Below are 17,636 nucleotides of genomic sequence, written 5' to 3' on the forward strand. Positions count from 1 at the left end.
TTGGGTCTTTTTTTTTTGCAAAAACAGCTCAAAGGCATGGAAAGGCAAATTTATTTATACAGCACTTTTTATACTTAAGGCGACCCAAAGTGCTTTACAGATTTGTCAACTCAAAGTTCATTACAAACCAATCACAAGTAATTTCAATTCAATTTCAACTTAAATTCAATCTGAAAAGTCCAATATCACAAATCACAATTAGCCGTTATAACAAACAGCATCGCTCTGTCCCTGGATCCTCACAGTAAGGAAAAGTTTATATTTTTAGTTTTAATTTTTCTAATTTATTAAATTTATTTATTTTAATTTAAAACAGAGTCACTGCGTCCGAGAAAAAACTCTGGCAGTGTTTTGTTGACTATAAACTCACTCAGCTTCCCATCCACATGAAGGTGAGACAATAACAACTGAATTTTCATGTTTTGGTGAACTTTCTGTTCAAGGTTCATAGTGAAGAAGGGCTGCTTCACTGACATTAATTCATTTCATTGTTCTAGTAGGCTACTGAGACTTGATTTTTATTTGCAACATTAATCATTTCTATAATGAAATATCCATACTTGGCATTCATGGGACAATTCGATATTGCCACACAAAAACATCACAATACTATAGTTTCGCAGCCCTGTGTACAGCTAAAAAGGCTAAGAGTTGAGAAACAACCTCCCACCAGGGGGCAGGTCGACACGGAGAGATTAAAGGTCTGGTTTTGGCCGCGCTGATCTATCTTGGCCCGGTCTGTGTCAGTCCGCTGTAGAGGTTCCCAGGGGAAGGAATGTTCTAACATCTCTGACTCTTCATTTCACGCTTCATTTACCATCACACTCTCCCAAAACACTAACTGTGCATCTGAGTGTGTGTGTGTGTGCGCGTGCGTGTGTGTGTGTGCGCTCAGGGTCGTTCTTTCTCTTCATATACGTACTTGCTCTTTGTCTCACTCTTTCTCCTCCACAGGCGAAAACACATATACATACACAAAGTAAGCACACGGACACACACGCGTGCTAAAAAGGTAAATGATAGCGAACGGGAGACCAGCTTATATCTGCCGGAGTCAATAGGTACTGTATTGTTCTCCAAGGGCAACCAGAGCGTATAAGGCAGAATGGACCAGAGCTCTTATGCGCAGTGATATGGATGGATGAAGGGCTTTAACACACACACACACACACACACACACACACCACTAAGCCTGTAACTGTTGTTTTACTCTTAAAGTCAATGCAATTACCTCTTTCCTCTCTCTACGGTGTATCCAATGTATGAATATGGCTAGGAGACATGCAGTAAATGTGAGTCTGTGTGTGTATACGTATGTGTGTGTGTGTGTGTGTGTCTGTGAGAGAAAGGGGAGTAGTTATTGGACACACTAGCTCATAAAGCCTTCGCAGTATCAATATAAACTTTCTCTACAGCTACAGGGTAGAGGATTTTACTGCGAGTCGGTGCTTTTTATTTGCAAAAAAAAAAGCATTTATTTTGCAATATACCAAAAAACAAAAAATCAGAGTTTTGCTACTCCCGTTTATGTACGAATGTATGGATTTATCTGCAATACAATGGTGTAAAAATCAGTATTATACACTCCCAGAGGAAACACAACATTTACAAGTTCATTCAAAGTCGTCCAAGATTATTTTTCCGGTCGGCGGTTGAAATTCACACAACAGCCATCAGACAGTTAATTGGATTTCGGAGCTGAGCTGGTGATAAAATATCAAGTCTGAGACACAGGTTCAAAGTTACACACAAACACACACACCCTTCAGCACAGCGAGGCATTGAGTTGCATCACCAGCAGCAGTGTGAATGGATGGGCGCAATCATTACACTCACACAAACACACCATGGTAGGTGGGTATGAATAGATGGTCTGTCTCGTATTGGTGAGATTGGTTCCATCTGTCGCGGAGAGGGTTGCAGGGTCACATCCCTCCTATTACATCTCTCTCTGTCCAATGACACTTCATTCACCTGAATGAGGGTCTGCGATGGATGGAGCTAATCTGAGCAACAGAGAGAGAAAGGAAGGCAAATAAAAGTAGATAGATAGATAGATAGATAGATAGATAGTAGGTATAATAACAATTATCAATTCATCGGTCATTAAGAATTTAATCAAACGTGAAATTTAATCGATTAATCGATAGGTTATGAAATATATGTCAAAATATATGCAATATGTTGCTGTGCGCTTTGACTGAGGATAAAACACATTTGGTATTGTTTTTTTTTTAATAATAATTAGTCGATTCATCAATCATTCATTTTCCCGATTAAACAATTAAGGAAAGCGCTTACAATTTGCAACTATAATAGATAGATGTTTTATGTTGTGACAAAGCCATAGTTGACATGTGGTTAGGTTTAGGCCCTAAAACCACTTAGGAAATCTTGTTTAGGCTAAAAATACCTGGTTTGGTCATTAAAAACATAAATAATACCTGCTTTTGTTGCTACAAAGATGGCTGGAAATGCCCCAACCTTTTGTTAAAAAGTTCCTGCTTTTGTTGCCACAAGAATAGATGATTTGGCTTAAAAGACCTGGTTTGGTTAATTCACAACTGAAAATGTTCTGACTGCTAATTAAAAAAATCTTGCTTTTGTTGCACAAACACGGCTGGAAATGTCCCAACCTTTCATTAAAAAGTACCCACTTTTGTTGCTACAAACACAGATGTTTCAGCTCAAAAACCAGCTGAGTTTATAGAAACACAGCTGGAAATGTCCTGACTTCTTGTTAGAAAAAAACCCCACTTTTCTTGTCACAAACATGGTTGTTTTGCCATAAAATAACTTTTTTAAGCAGCTGCAAATACAGTTTGAAATGTCCCAACTTCTCATTAAAAAAATGCATATTTTGTTGCTAAAAACTAAGATATTTTGTTTGTAAATGTCCTTAAAAACAAGACTGGGATTAAAACACAATACTAACATGGCTGGAAATGTCCCGGCCTGTACCGGGAAGTACCCGATTTTGTTGCTACAAACACGTCCAGATATGTCCCAAACTCTTGTTAAAAAAGCTGTTTTTGTCACCACAAAGATGTCACCTCATCTCTCATGAAAAAGTACTTGCTTTTATCACAACAAACATGGCTGAAAATGTCCCAAACTTTTGTTAAAAAATACCATCTTTAGTCACTGCAAAAGCAGATGTTTTGGCTTAAAATATCTGCTTTTGGCACCACGAAACATAGCGCGTCAGCCTGACTGTAGTTGTTGTTCCCAAACTGTGCGGCTGTCTGCTGTTTGGCAAACCTCTCGCTTGGGTCTCGCACCATTCACCATCCTGTCCTCCTGATTAGAGAGTCAGCCCATATGCATGAAATCTGACGTCACTAAAGAAATGTTGATATGATACATGTGAAACATAAAAATGTAACAGATTTATGCTTTGCAGAAAAGTATAGTGCCAACATTTTATTCCAGCAGCTGGGCTGCAAATGCCGTCCATCCCATTCTGTCTTACAGGGAGAGAAATTCAGGCCAGACTCCATTCATAAACCTGGCAGTTTAATGTTGCTTCCTACAGAAGGTGGCAAGATTACTTTTGTGAAAGAAGCAGGTGATAAATTTGTAATTGTTTATTCCAGTCAATAAAACTGCTTGTAACAGCAGTTAAACTGGACATTTACTGTAGGTGCTGTACATATCTGAAGTGAATGTAATCTCCTGTCGCTAGACATGAAGGTTTCAGCCCCAGGCTACCTGCGGCTTCAGAAATACAGCATGAACGTGCCAGAAACCCCACTCCTGGACCTCAAACAGGCCGAGATGAAAGTCAACAGATAATGTAATAGCCATTGTGTTATTTTCCACAAGCACAGCATGCAGCTTTTACACATTAAACCAGCACTCACTTCTGCTCTCTACAGACACAGTGGGCTGGGAAAAGGGATGAGGGCGAATGACACAAATATATGCGAAAGACAGACAGAGTGAGATGGACGGACAGAGGTCTTGATCACTTAAAGAAGTATTCAGGTCCTAAAAGTAGTGATACCATATTGTGGAAATATTCTGTTGCTAGTTTAAGTCCTGCATTGAAATTTTACTTACATAAAAGTAAGTATATTCAGAAAAAAAGTACTTAAAGTATCAAAAAAAAAAAATCTAAACAAGCAACCTCAAAACTCAAAAGGAAATAAAATAATTTTAAAATAAATAAAATAAAAAGTTTTAAAAAAACACCAGAAAACTCAAAAAGTATTTCAAAAAAAGAAAAACAAATCCTAAAAATGTCAAATTATAAGAAAATTTTAAAAAGACAACTCAAAATTATTTTAAAAATCAATATAAAATTATTTTTATTAAAAAGAATAAAAAGAATTGGCAATTATTTTCTGTCAATTGACTGACTGATTAACTAATCATTGCAGCTGTATAAACTGTTACGTAATTTAATTTCTAACAAAACATCTTGTTTTACAAACTCTCCTTATGCCAGATAAAAGTATTGAAGTCAAAAGTACAATAATTACCTCTAAAATATAGTGAAATAAAAGTATAAAATGACATGAAAAGAAAATACTAAAGTAAAGTACAAGTACCTCAAATTTTTACTACAGTAAATAAGTAAATGTACTGAGTTACATTCCATTACTGAGCCAACAGAGACAGAGGGAGAGACAGGTGAGGGGACGGACAACAGGGTAGGCGAGGAGGCGAGATGGAAACAGGACAGGAAAACAGAGAGAGGGAGAAAGACGGAGAGGAGACTGTGAATGTGGCCCATTGAAGGACAATCATTGTCCATCAACATGAAGAATTACCTTTGTCGCTGTCCCTTATGCCCACACGAGAGCGCACATACACACACGGGAACAAGCTGACCTGTGAGGGAACGCTGATTGAATCTTCTGTGGGATTAACAGGGATTTAGCCCAGTGTAATGATATCTGAACGAGTTGATTAGCTATCTGATGACACTTTGCTGTTTGACCTCCACAGCCCAATAACAACTGGTAACTCGTCGGCTCGGGCCGCATTCGAACGAGCGGAGAACTCATATGGAGCTCCTTGAGGCGGCTAAATGAACCGTGAAACTGTGTCACTGTGTGGGCAGCCATGGCATGATCAGTTATGGTTACAGATCAGTTTTCATGTGGTTTGTCCCCGTTAAGACAGGGACGAATCACACAAGCAGTAACAAAGTGCGACCATGAAGGTGGTGAAGGGCGAAAGCTTCCCAAGAAGGCAAAAGTACAAAAACAAATATAGCTGCGAGCTGTGATTTAAGCTGGCCGAACACACAGAGAAATTGGGCTGGTGTTGAGGGAAAAAAGGCAAGAGAGGAGTTTTTGAGGAGAAATAGCTGCCCAAGCATCACTGGTGCCATAATACAGTAGGAGGAAGGGAATAGTTTGACATTTTTTTTAATATGTGTGCTTTTTTTTAATTTTACTGAAGCTGACACCAGTGTTTTTATATTGCTGTTTAGGTTGGGTTTTTTTTGTTATTTATTCTTCTTTTGTGCCAGGAAACACAGAAATTGATCTGCTTTATATAAAAAAAATAACCAAACTGTTTTAAAGTAATTAAACCATTCTTTACACTACGAGTACAAATTCAATGATGCACATTTATAAAACAAAAAAATGTGTGTGTGTGTGTTTACTGTATATATACTGTATATATATATTTATTACTGCAATCTGGGCATTTTAACATGGGGGTTTATGGGAATTTACTGACTTCTGGAGTCAACCTCAAGTGGCCATTAAAGGTACTGCAGTTTTTGTTTGGCATTTCTGCATGAGCTTCATTTTTCAGCTCCGGAGGTTGCCACTAGGGTAAAACATAAAACCCACACACAGACCTAAACATGAGATCCAAAAAAATCATAAAATCCCTAAAATTCAAGGAATAAAATATTTGAAACCTACCATGCAAAATAAAATGTAGGTAAAATGGCAGCATATAATAAAACCTGGATCGCATCAAGCCGTCACCGTAAAACCCAATCATACAATAATATTTTTAAAAAATCAATACTAGACAATAATAAAGTGCATATAGTTGTAAAAGCTCAAACAAAGGCAATTATAACTCATCCATAAAGAGAATCCAGGTATTTAAATATTGTGTTTACAGGTATGTTTGTTGTCTGGTGTGTGTTTAATACCAGCTGTGACTCAAAAACATGTCGGCGCAGGAAGAGTCTCTGTCATCTCCAGGCAGAGCTGTTGTTCAGAACTTGATTTAGTTTTCGGCTGCACTCCTCCCATCTCGAACACAGAGGTTATGTGAGGATTGTGGAGAGCCGAATTTGAGAGCACTTGGAGCTTTGCCCCTTTGTTCACATCTACCTGCACAGTGCCATTTGCTGCAAAAAGTGGATGTGACTGCTGTGACAGTTGGTTTCAGGAAGGAAGTTACAAAGTAGTTTTTTTTTCACTTCCAGCTGTCTGAACAACATTTCAGTGAAGTATTCGTTAATTCTCACAGATATGTCTGTCTGGAGATCAACTTCTGTGGTGCTTGTTTGGGCGCAGCCATAATGGAAGATAATGGTCAAGTAAAGTTACATAAGTGATCATTTGACACGAGTCTAAAGCTGATTAATGTGCGTTAATGTCACGCTGAAGCTACCTCAGAAGTTTCAACCTTAAACTTTGGAGCAGAATAGTTTATATGTTGAAGTTGCATCTAACAAGACTGTTGTGTCTTTGTTAACAGGGAGAATAGAAGTTTGCTATGCTACTTCTGTTGTGCCAATAGGTCAAAAACATAAATATGAAAGTTCCCCTGCTGGCTCAGCAGGCGCTGGAGTTGGTCTATCGATCAGCTTACCAGAGCTGGTGGTGCAGTCCATTTCTCTGACTTGACATTTGAGGATAGTTCTCATGAATTTTTCTCATATATTTTAAGAGGTAAGACATGAGGAATGCATCATGGCTTCTATCAACTTTAACCCAACTTGTAGTGAAAGGCTTATCCTTATGTCAGTAGACAGATTACTAAATTGGCCTAGCGAGTATAGGCCCAGGGGCCCAAAGTGCTGGGGGACCCCTGACTTCCATCTGCCAAATGCCACTCAAACTAACATGTACTAATGAAGAGAGACTCAAAGTGACTGTAAGCAATATAAAACAACAAAAAGTCACCAAATGACTACAAAGCGACACACAGCTGCCTTAAAGAGACTCAAACTACCACAAAGACAGACAAAATGACTAGAAAGTGACTCAAAACAACCAAAAAAAGACACAAAGGTAACCTTACAGAGACGCAAATGACTACAAAAAGACACAAAACAACCACAAAGACACACAAATTAACTACAAAAATGGGCAAATCAGCCACTGAGAGGAAATGACTACAAAGTGACATAAAAAAAAGACAGAGATTTACCTCAGTTAGACACAAAACCATGACAGAAAATGCAAAACAACCACAAGGACACACAAAATGACCACAAAGAACCACATAACCAAAAAGACACAAAAATACCTAAATAAGACAAAAAAAATACTAAATAAGACACAAAATTGCCATTAAGAGAACCAGTTGAAGACACAAAACAACCCTAAAAAGACACAAAATTGCCACAAAGTGATCCAAACAACTACAAATAGACACAAAACAACAACAAAAAAAGATACAAAATTACCCCAAAAAGGGGTAAGGGGCACAAAACAACCCTGAAAAGACATAAATCAACCACAAGGAGACACAAAATGACCCCAAAGAGACACAAAACAACCAAAAATTTCCTCAATAACACACACAACTATAGTGTCTGCGTGTCATGCTCCTGTGGAGGGGGGGGGTGGCTGATGCTGATGATGCTTTTGTTGGTGTATATAGAAAGTCAATAGGTCCAATGTTACAGGAGAAACCTGTAATGACTGCGTGTACTGGGATGTGAAATAAATGATATAATTACTGTCTGTAGGCATTATACAGCACAGATGCCTTCTCCATCATCGCTAAAATGTGACAGTGACAAAAACCTGAGGGCAGACAGGACCTAAATGAGCACCAGGATGACATTAGTTCACAGAGTGCATCTCCCCAGTGTCGCAGAAACTCACCTGCAGAAGTTCAACAGAGTACACACTGGAAAACAAAATCTATGGAGGAGTAACTTGATGCATGGTGTGTGTGTGTGTGTGTGTGTGTGTGGGTGTGTGTGTGTGTGTGTGTGCATTCTCTGAAAGCACACATCCTGTAATGCAGCAGGTGCCAAATCTTCCATCATAGGAAGAGGAGGCGTTTTATGCACACCACAATCAATTTCTTAATGATGGTTATTATAGGATTGAACTGTAGTCCTAAATCGCTTCCATCCATTTCTGTTTCCAGACAAAAATGAGTGAATATTCATAATGATTCAGTCGTCAGCCTGTTAAATCAGTGTGCTCATGCTTTTATCATTATACTTTATTATGGATACTATATATCACTTTTATGAAGGGGTGTTTTATAAAGCTGAACTGCAACAGTAGTGTTTATATTTATTAATTATATCAATACTTCACAGCGTCTTCACTTGTATTGATCACTCACCTGCTGCTGTGCTGTGGCAGTCAGAACTGTGATTAAATTTACACAGATTCTCTTTCATCACTGCAGGTGGATGAATCCCAGACTTTGGTCGGGAATGGACACACCCGTGACCTGGCTGACTCACTGTGGGACTGGGACACTGGAGTCACTCACGAGGGTTGTGTGGAGGAAGGAGCAGAGCTCTGGCGCACCCTGGTGGTGACAAGGTATGACTGAAAGAACAGGTGCACCTGCAGGATTTATTGGATGCATAATGAGTGAAAGCGGCTCATATACTTAACACTCTGTATTTCCGTTTTTTCGGAGTTGATGGACTCAGTTAAAGCTACAGTAGTTCTACTTTTTGGCATATTTACGGAAACTGTCACTATGTCCCTGACAGTAATATATGAGACAGACAGTTTGTGAAAACAAAATCATGTTTCTTCTCTTCTAGTGCATTTAATGACATTTGCTAGAATTTCGTGTTGGAAAACAACTAATCAGGACCGAGGAGTCTCTAACTCAGCTGTCAATCACTGCTAATGAGCTGCGATCAGACTGCAGCGCTGATCAATACGAACCAAGATTCTCTGACTGTGTTGACTGTTTCTTGTCTCAAATGTCTTCAGAAACATATTTTGGTGAACTGTTTAGCAGTAAAATGAGAACACTTGGATTGGCGGTGTTTTGGTTTGGCTTTATTGTTCTTAAATAAGGCAGCCAGGTCACAAACGTTTCTATTTTACAGCTAAACAGTACACTAAAATATGTTTCTGAAGACTTTCAAGGAGAGAAATATAATAACAACAACAAAGTCTTGATTCGTATTTGATCAGTGCTGCCTAGTGTGACAGTTTGACCACAGTTCACGAGCAGTGTTTGCGTTAAAGACTCCTCGGCTCTGATTGGTTGTTTTGGTCATGTGCGGTAATGCCATTGGAAGTGTTTGTAGGAGGCAGAAAAAATTTGATTTTTCTTGCTCCACAGATTGTCTCTTTTTGCCTTTCTGTTGATAAAGAGAAAGTTTCAGCAGATTTGACAAAAATCAACATTTTTTAATTAAAGTTAGAAACTATCACAATTTCCCTGGTATTTCTGATTCTGATGTCACGTAAAGTTATATGATGTTATTAACAAACATACTTATTTAAAGCCTAACCCTAACCCTTTTCTAAACCTAACCACATGCTTTTGTTGCCCAAATTTAAGGGAATAAACCTAAAAACAAAGTGTTTCACATATCTTCTAAGTTCATTTTGAAAAAGACTGCATGCATTTAACAAGTTAAAACTCAATTTTGTCTTTAAAACTGGAAGTTTATTTTGAAAAGATGCAATACACGTTACAAGCGTAAATTGACACGCTGTCCCTGAAAATCGTCACGTCATATTTTTACGCGACAGGCCACTGACCGAGCGATATAAGCCACTCATATAAGCCATGTATACGACAGGTTTATATTGACACACTTTTGGGTGACTTTTGATAATAATGTTCATATCCTAACCCTAAGCCCTCAACACAAACACACTTTGCTGGACAAACACACACACACATGCTCGCAGACACACACAGACACACTCTAGCGGGTCGTGTGCTTATGAAGCAGAAAGCTCTGGCAATGTTCATTAATCACTATGTTGAGGTTTTGATGCCACAGCAGGAATGGTAATGCTGGTCTGACTCCCGTAGATAAACTATACTGCCGTCATCAGCTCCAACAAAGTCCCGAGCTGTGAGAGGAAACACTCGGGCCTGAGGAGAGCTGCAGCTGCAGAGACACTAACATTTGGATTTCTGGATGATGTCACCCAGTGCGACAGAGTCACTCATTTATGTGTTTTAACAGCTTTTGGGACACCTTTTTGGTCTTTATTGGTAACACGTAAATTCCTCAGGCTACTTTTATTTTTAAATTTACAACAAATTCAAAACGCAGCTGCCCAGATATTAACCCTTTGAAACGTAGAGCGACATCACTTTCCTTGTGCTGCTTTCAGATGCCTTTCACAATTGGTGCAATTACTCAAAAACATGGAGGAAACAGCAATAAGCAATTAGGTAGTAAATGTTTCACACAGAAATTAGTAGATTTAGAAAAATATTTTTAAAAAGCTGGAGAAAGTTTTCTCAGGTAAAAAATTACATTTAAATAATTCTTTACAAAATTTTATTTTTTAAGCACTTTTTACAGGTTAAACAATTTATTTATTTAACAAATTTTAGGTATTTTTCGTGTACTTTTTCAAATATTTCTGCAAGGTTTTGCATCATTTCGTCCTTCAGTGCTTATTGCCTTCCTCCCATGTTTTTGAAAGAAATCAAGCCATTGGCCAAGGTTTCAAAGGATTAACAAGGTCCAGGAAAGAGACTTCATCCCTATCCCTGCATCCTAATACTGGCACCCCGTTCATTTCGAGATGAACTTCAAAATCCCTCTAATGGTCAATGAATCTCTCCATGGTCTCGCTGCCACATCTATCTCTGATCCTCTCACTGTGGCATGTTAGCTGTGTCCTGTTTGTGAAAAAAAAGTGGCCATATTTAAATACTGGGGAGTAATTTGTCCACAATATGTCTTAGATCTCTGTGCTTGTATGTGCATACATACAGTATATGTCTGTCTTTCCGAGGAAATCTGGTGCAAAACGTGTTTGCTTTTGAAGGAGCAGTGTGCAGGATTTAATGTCATCAAGCAGCGAAGATCGCAGATTACAACCAACTGAAAAATCCCTTCAGTGTTCATTGTTCAGGAGGTTTTTACTGGGTGCTGAAGTATCTGCAGAGGTCTCTTTTTTAAAAGAAACAAAAGGTAAAATCACTGAATAAAGCAGTTCCACTTAAGTATCATATATATGTATTCAGGTTGTTGCACACCAGCACCTGCTGTGTGCTCACCTTTTTTTCTGATCCAGACATTCAGGAGGTTTTACTGGGAGCCGAATTATCTGCAGAGGTCTCTTCCTCTCCGAAACAAATAGGTCGGGTGATTTAAACACGTTAAACACTGAGGATAGCATTTTTTTTTTAAATTCAGTGTTTTTTCAACACCTCTTAGCATGGAAGGGCTGCAAATGACTGGCCAACATGAAAACACAAATGGTCCTATCAAAAGTCATATTTGGGTGGTTTGTCTCGGGCTGATGGGAACATGGCGAGGACATGCTCCTTGTGTAGATATAAACGGCTCATCCTAAAGTGACATAAACACAAACAATTTTATTTTGAAGTGGATATACACAAAATACTTCTTATATTAATTCCATTTCTGCCAATATATTCCCCTAAATCCTCCACGCTGGACCTTTAGAGTGCTGTATAAATGAAATTAAAACATACAGCTGACTTATTTCGACTGTTGCGATCTGTGTTCACAGGGCCTGTGCAAACAAAGCCTCAAGAAAGAACCGCAGAAGTTGAGAAAGTATTGGCATGTGCGTCTCCTCATCTCATCAGGTAAGGACTCTCAGCGGTGCTCACAGTGTAAAGCTCACAGGTCCATTTTTACGCAGGGTTCTCATACTTTTCAAAAGACCGTGGCGGTGCCTTTATTCTTAGTTTCTGCATAATAGGGATCATTCACGTGAGAAATACACTGGTCCTCGTTCATCAGGTTTGTGAAAAATAGCGTAAAATATACCATGGAATAATCCTGGATGCCTGCCATGTGTGATTAATGAGACATCTACAGTCAACCAGTCGGAGAGCAAATCATACATCAAATGCAGCTGTGGAATTAGAGCCATGTGGAACCAATTCTACATTTACATATGGCGCGTGTGAAATTAGGCCTGCTCAGTGGCTCCTGGCTTATTAAGAGGCAGACTTGGCCCAGCTACATTTGCATAGCTTACATACATGCAGGCTACAGCATGAAACAGAGGAGCCAAGAAACGGCTGCAGCAGGTGTGGATGAGTCATGTCAGACATAGTGGAATTTATTTTATACCGATGTCCAACAAATGTGGTTAAAGGTTGTATTGTATGGAGGTTGAAACAAATATCACCCTGAGAAAACTGATATTACACAAAGAAACAGAGGCTTAAAACAGACAACAAATTTTGAATTTACGCCACTAAAAGCAGATGTTTAACCACAAGGGGGCGTTCAGCAGCACCTTGGCCAGTACTGCTTGTATTCAATACTTGAGAACAACTTTATGTTCCCAGGGATTTAGTAAAAGTAAATAAACACAAAGCTCTCAAACTTGCCAACACTTATTGGGAAAATATCACTGAAGATGCTGGGAAATGTATCTGAACAAATAAGCAAAGTAATATTCTGTTGTTGACTTTTGAATCGGGTTTATAAACACTTTTTTGTCCAGTTCATTGGACATTCTCAGATAGTTACATTATAATATCCAGCTACTGACAGAAATGTCTAACCAATAGAAGAAGAGATCACTCTGCGTTTTTTGTTTATATTATTTTGAATGAGAAAAAAAAATAAATTTCACATTTGTTGCATTTTTTGTCACTTTAATAGGGCTGGGTTTCAGCAGAGTATTGTGTGGTACTGAAACATCTCCAAACGAATCCTGCATTTGATCCTTTTTCTTCCGGGGATCTGAACCTGGACTGTCCTGAACCCCCCCCCCCAGCAGCTAAGCAAACTATCTGTTACTGCCATCTCTAGAGCAGCTGCGTCTAACATCTGGCAACGAGTCATTAACCAGGTCCCCAAAAAACTCACATGGATACCTAAACAGCTTGACTCTGCGTTTCGTGGAAGGTTATCAGCTGAGGATTATTGTCACAATTTCACTACACGAAACATTATTCCATAAATTTTTCCAAAACTTTCAATGATTTGAAAAATGCGGTTGTGAAATTCCATGACTTTTGCAGATTTTTCGTGACTGTGGTACCCCTGCATGCAGCCTGTGGTGTGGTGAAGTCGTATGTTTTGTGTATTTGTACACATGTATGGCTATACTACACGGCCCTGCACTCGCATCATGGTTATTAAATGAAATGGTGTCTGTATCACTTTAGGGGGACTTACATTAGTACTGGTAACGCAGTTTCTTGCACAATACCAAGCTCAACAATTATGATTCAGGTTGCCTTCTTTAAAAACATCAGTGACATGTTTAGCAGATGCCGCTCTGTGAGCTGCGGCTGTCCTTCACACTGTGTGTCCTCTCTGTGAGCAGCCTGCGCTCTCAAACAGCTTCCTGCACTGACGCAAGTTCAGTTCTGGTTTGAACCAGTTTCAGGTTTCTGGACTCGCTCGGCTGTCACGGTACGATGCAGGTCGCCTTTCGGAGCGCCAGGTAGCCGGTAACAACATCGGTGGGGAGGAGACGGATGTAGGAGAACTCCTCAGAGGACGTGAAGCGCAGCTTTGTCTGAGGGTCTGTGTAATTTGCCTGAGGAGAGACGGGAGTTTTCAGTGTGTGCTTTTGATTGTAAAACATTATTTTGTGTGATGTACAATGAGGATTTTAGCCAAAGGTTAACTCACAGGAAGTCCAGAGATGTCGGAGTATTTCTTGGTTGGCTTCAGAGAGGGAGGGGCGTCAATGTTGTAGTCTGTCAACACAGAAAGGTCTTGAGCTACTGACTGAAGTGTATTTCGCTGATCTAGAGGCTGTCTGTGCCGTACAAAGATTGATGTTACATGAACAGAGAAACAGAAAAAAGACGCTTTTGCTCAAGAGGCAGAAACCCTCCGGAGCGTCCGTGGTCTGCAGTGACTTTGGCATTGTTTCTGTGGAGCTGGCTCATAACTTTAACACATTATGTACATCACGACGTAATACAGTAAGGTTCTGGTTGTTTTCTGTCTTTCTGTAAAACCAGGTTGAATATTAGTGTGATACATGAACAGATACTAAAGTACTTCAGGCTCGTAAGTTGGCCGTTTATTAAAACTAGGATGTCTATGCAGTAGAGAGACACAAATACTTTTGAAACTGGTGCTACATGACCAGAGGAAACGGAGGAGAAGGACTGGTATTCGCTTTTGCTGAGGAGGTAGAAAACCTACACCTACCAGAATGCACTGCACAACAACAGACCAGTTAACACTTCTGCTGGTGAGCGCTGTACTGCGAGCTTGTCCGTTAGGAAAAAATGGCAGTCGGCTGGTATCAAATGATCTATATTACATGTAAGCAATATGCTAAAATAAGCTTCTGCAAACATTTTAGGCAAAAAATATGCAACTCAGCAACGAGCTTTGACATACAGTTTACTGTAAAGAACCTTCGAAGTCTCTTTTTGCCTGAAGAATTACACTAAATTAACCTGAAAATGAATTTAAAATGCATTTAAATAAGAATTCATCTTCAGATCAAACTTTATGAAAGTCACTTTATGAAATAGTAATATGTTCTTTTGCTTTAAAACTTTCTTGCACACCTTGAAAAATATTCATAAAACAAAATAATTAAAGTCGAGAGCACTGCAGTTACAATACAGAAACAGATCCTACTTGTTTAGAAATAAAAAAAAAAGTAAAACACGCCATGGTGAAAAATAAAGACACATAAACTCACAGCTGGGATCATTGAGCTTCCAGGGTAAAGTCCGCTCCAGAGCCAGAATCTGTTTGAGATTCTTCCAGGTCCTGTTCTTTTTACCTGCTGCTGCTCCACCGATCCCCGAATGCTGCCCGGAGATTACGAGAGGGGTAAAAAAGGGAGAGAAACTGAGTGAAAAAAGACAGAAGCAGATAAACTTAAAACCTACATCGACTCTCTAGTATAGTATATTGATATTTTTATATATTTTTATATATTTTTTCTGTACACACAGCTGCTGTGACAAGTTAATTTCCCACAAGTGGGATAAATAAACGTGTCTAAGTCTAAGTCTCACCATAAACGTGGGGTCTTTGAACGGTGGAGGCTTTGCTGTGGACTCTGTGACGGCGGCTGGACCGCACTCGACTGTGCCACCTCGGAGACCCCCTCCCCCGACTCCGCCGCTGTTATCTGATGAAACATGAAAGACGAGACCGCTTCAGACAAACAGTAGTCACATTAGATTTTAAGCTACTTGTTTTACATGTGTTTTGAAGGTAAACAAAGTCTAGTTTTGGCTGAGCACACTCTGTCATGACTCTGTTATGAGGCTGATAGTTTTGGACACTGTGTTTATGTGCTGCTTCTGCCTTCAGATCTGAAAAAACTGCTTCATTGATCGAATAGTTGATTAACAGAGAATCAACCTGTAACAGCTATAACAACCTGTAACAACTATAACAACCTGTAACAACTATAAACAACCTGTAACAACCTGTAACAACTATAACAACCTGTAACTATAACAACCTGTAACAACTATAACAACCTGTAACTATAACAACCTGTAACAACTATCACATCCTGTAACTATTTGGATAATTGATCGATCATTTAAAGGTCAGTGTAGGATTTAGGGGGATATACTGGCAAAAATAGACTATAAGTTGGGGTTTTTTTTCAGTGTATAATCACCTGAAAGTAAAAATCTTCATGTTTTAGTTACTTTAAAATTAGCTTTTTATATCTACATAGGGAGCAGGTATTCGTCTATGTTGCGCCGTCATGTCTCTACAGTAGCCCAGAACGGACAAACCAAACACTGGATTTAACTGGTTTTAATGACATGCTGCATTCATTTTAAAGAGGAGGAGACCTCCGCTGATAATTCGGCTCCTGGTAAAATCCTCCGGACCATTGACAGCTGGTTACAATCTGATAACCTCACTATTAGATACCACGAAATCCTCCAGCTGCTCTTTTGTGCAGTGGTAGAAGAAGTATTAAGATCCTTTACTTCAGTAAAAAATACTAATACACATTATAAAAATAAGTAAAAGTGGGTAAATGCGGGAGTAAGTACTTAAAGTATTAAAAGTGCCGAATGCAGAAAAATCTAAAAAAAAAAAAAAAAAATAAATTAATAAATAAAAAATTAAAAATTAGAATAGATAAACACCATAATTTAAAAAAAAAAAAAAAACACCTCAAAATTATTACAAACAACATAATGTGATTAAAACACTCAAACCAAAAACACAATAAAAATATTTTTGTAAAAAGAAAGAATATTATCTTAAAAACTTAAATGTTTATTAAAATAGTTCTGTCAATCAACTGATTGATTAATCAACTTACCATTGAAGCTGTACCTGTGTGAACTGTAATTTACATTCATAACAAAACAACACAATTATACATGTTCATGTTTTTATGCAAAATCTTAATCTGTAAACTAACTAATCTGTAACTAAAGCATTCAGATAAATGTAGTGAAGTAAAAAGTTTTATGTTTCCCCGTTAAATGTAGTGGAGTAAATGTATAAAGTGGCACGTAGAGAAAAATACTCAAGTAAAGCACCTCAAATATGTACTTCAGTACAACATTGGAGTAGCCTCAACAACGCTAAACATTCACCCACCTTTCAGATGTTGCATTTGCTCCTTTTCTTTGTCTTTTTTTCCGATGAATGAAGAAAATATTCTGCAGATTTATTCAGTGATGGAAATAATGTTTATAACCTCAGTTTTAGGAAATGCGCACATTTCATTTGTGCAGTACAGCCGATCAAACACAGTCCCTACATCACACACTGCATCACAGTTTGATGAGTTTCACCGTGTCGCTGATAAAATGACCTGATCACCTGTGTTGCTGGAGTCGCCGTCAGTTTCTTCTTCTTGCCGCCGCTGCTCCCCGGTGACCTGCTGCCCGGCAGACACCGCCGGACTACCGGGACGCTTCTTCCCCCGGAGAGCGGCGGAGCTGGCGGCTGCCGGCTGAGCTCTGACGGTGACGGGGAGCTGGGATGCCATTTGTTGTGAGCAAAGTGGTTTTAAAACACGATGTAAATACTTCTTTCGCTCTCCGCACTTAGCATTAGCTGTCCAACCATCACATTGTAAACACTACTTAACCCGGATGTGGAATCTTTGCACTTCCGGCTCAAATTTAGAACTCCTTCACAATAATAATAATAATAATAATAATAATAATAATAATGAAAAAGTATTTCTAAATAACTAATCATGTAATTCGTTTTTTTTATATAACGGTAACTACAATGATACATAATAGTAATAATAATAAACTTTATTACAGATTCAATGGTCCAGACAAGAGCAAGACAATACATACAAAAGATATAAAAAGACACATAGAAGTAC

At 38.7% G+C, this 17,636-nt stretch overlaps 1 protein-coding gene across 1 annotated transcript; it reads right to left on the reverse strand.

Moving 5' to 3' along the window:
* Nucleotides 1-12,957: 12,957 nt before the first annotated feature.
* Nucleotides 12,958-17,373, reverse strand: ino80c (INO80 complex subunit C). The gene is given in 7 exon segments (XM_042490111.1): nucleotides 12,958-13,871; nucleotides 13,967-14,034; nucleotides 15,003-15,114; nucleotides 15,325-15,404; nucleotides 16,073-16,098; nucleotides 17,109-17,167; nucleotides 17,169-17,373. Coding segments are annotated over 7 exon segments (594 nt in total). The 5' UTR covers nucleotides 17,286-17,373; the 3' UTR covers nucleotides 12,958-13,739.
* Between the last annotated feature and the right edge of the window lie 263 nt (nucleotides 17,374-17,636).

This window comes from Plectropomus leopardus, chromosome 7, assembly GCF_008729295.1.
Source record: "Plectropomus leopardus isolate mb chromosome 7, YSFRI_Pleo_2.0, whole genome shotgun sequence".
Classification (NCBI taxonomy): domain Eukaryota; kingdom Metazoa; phylum Chordata; class Actinopteri; order Perciformes; family Serranidae; genus Plectropomus; species Plectropomus leopardus.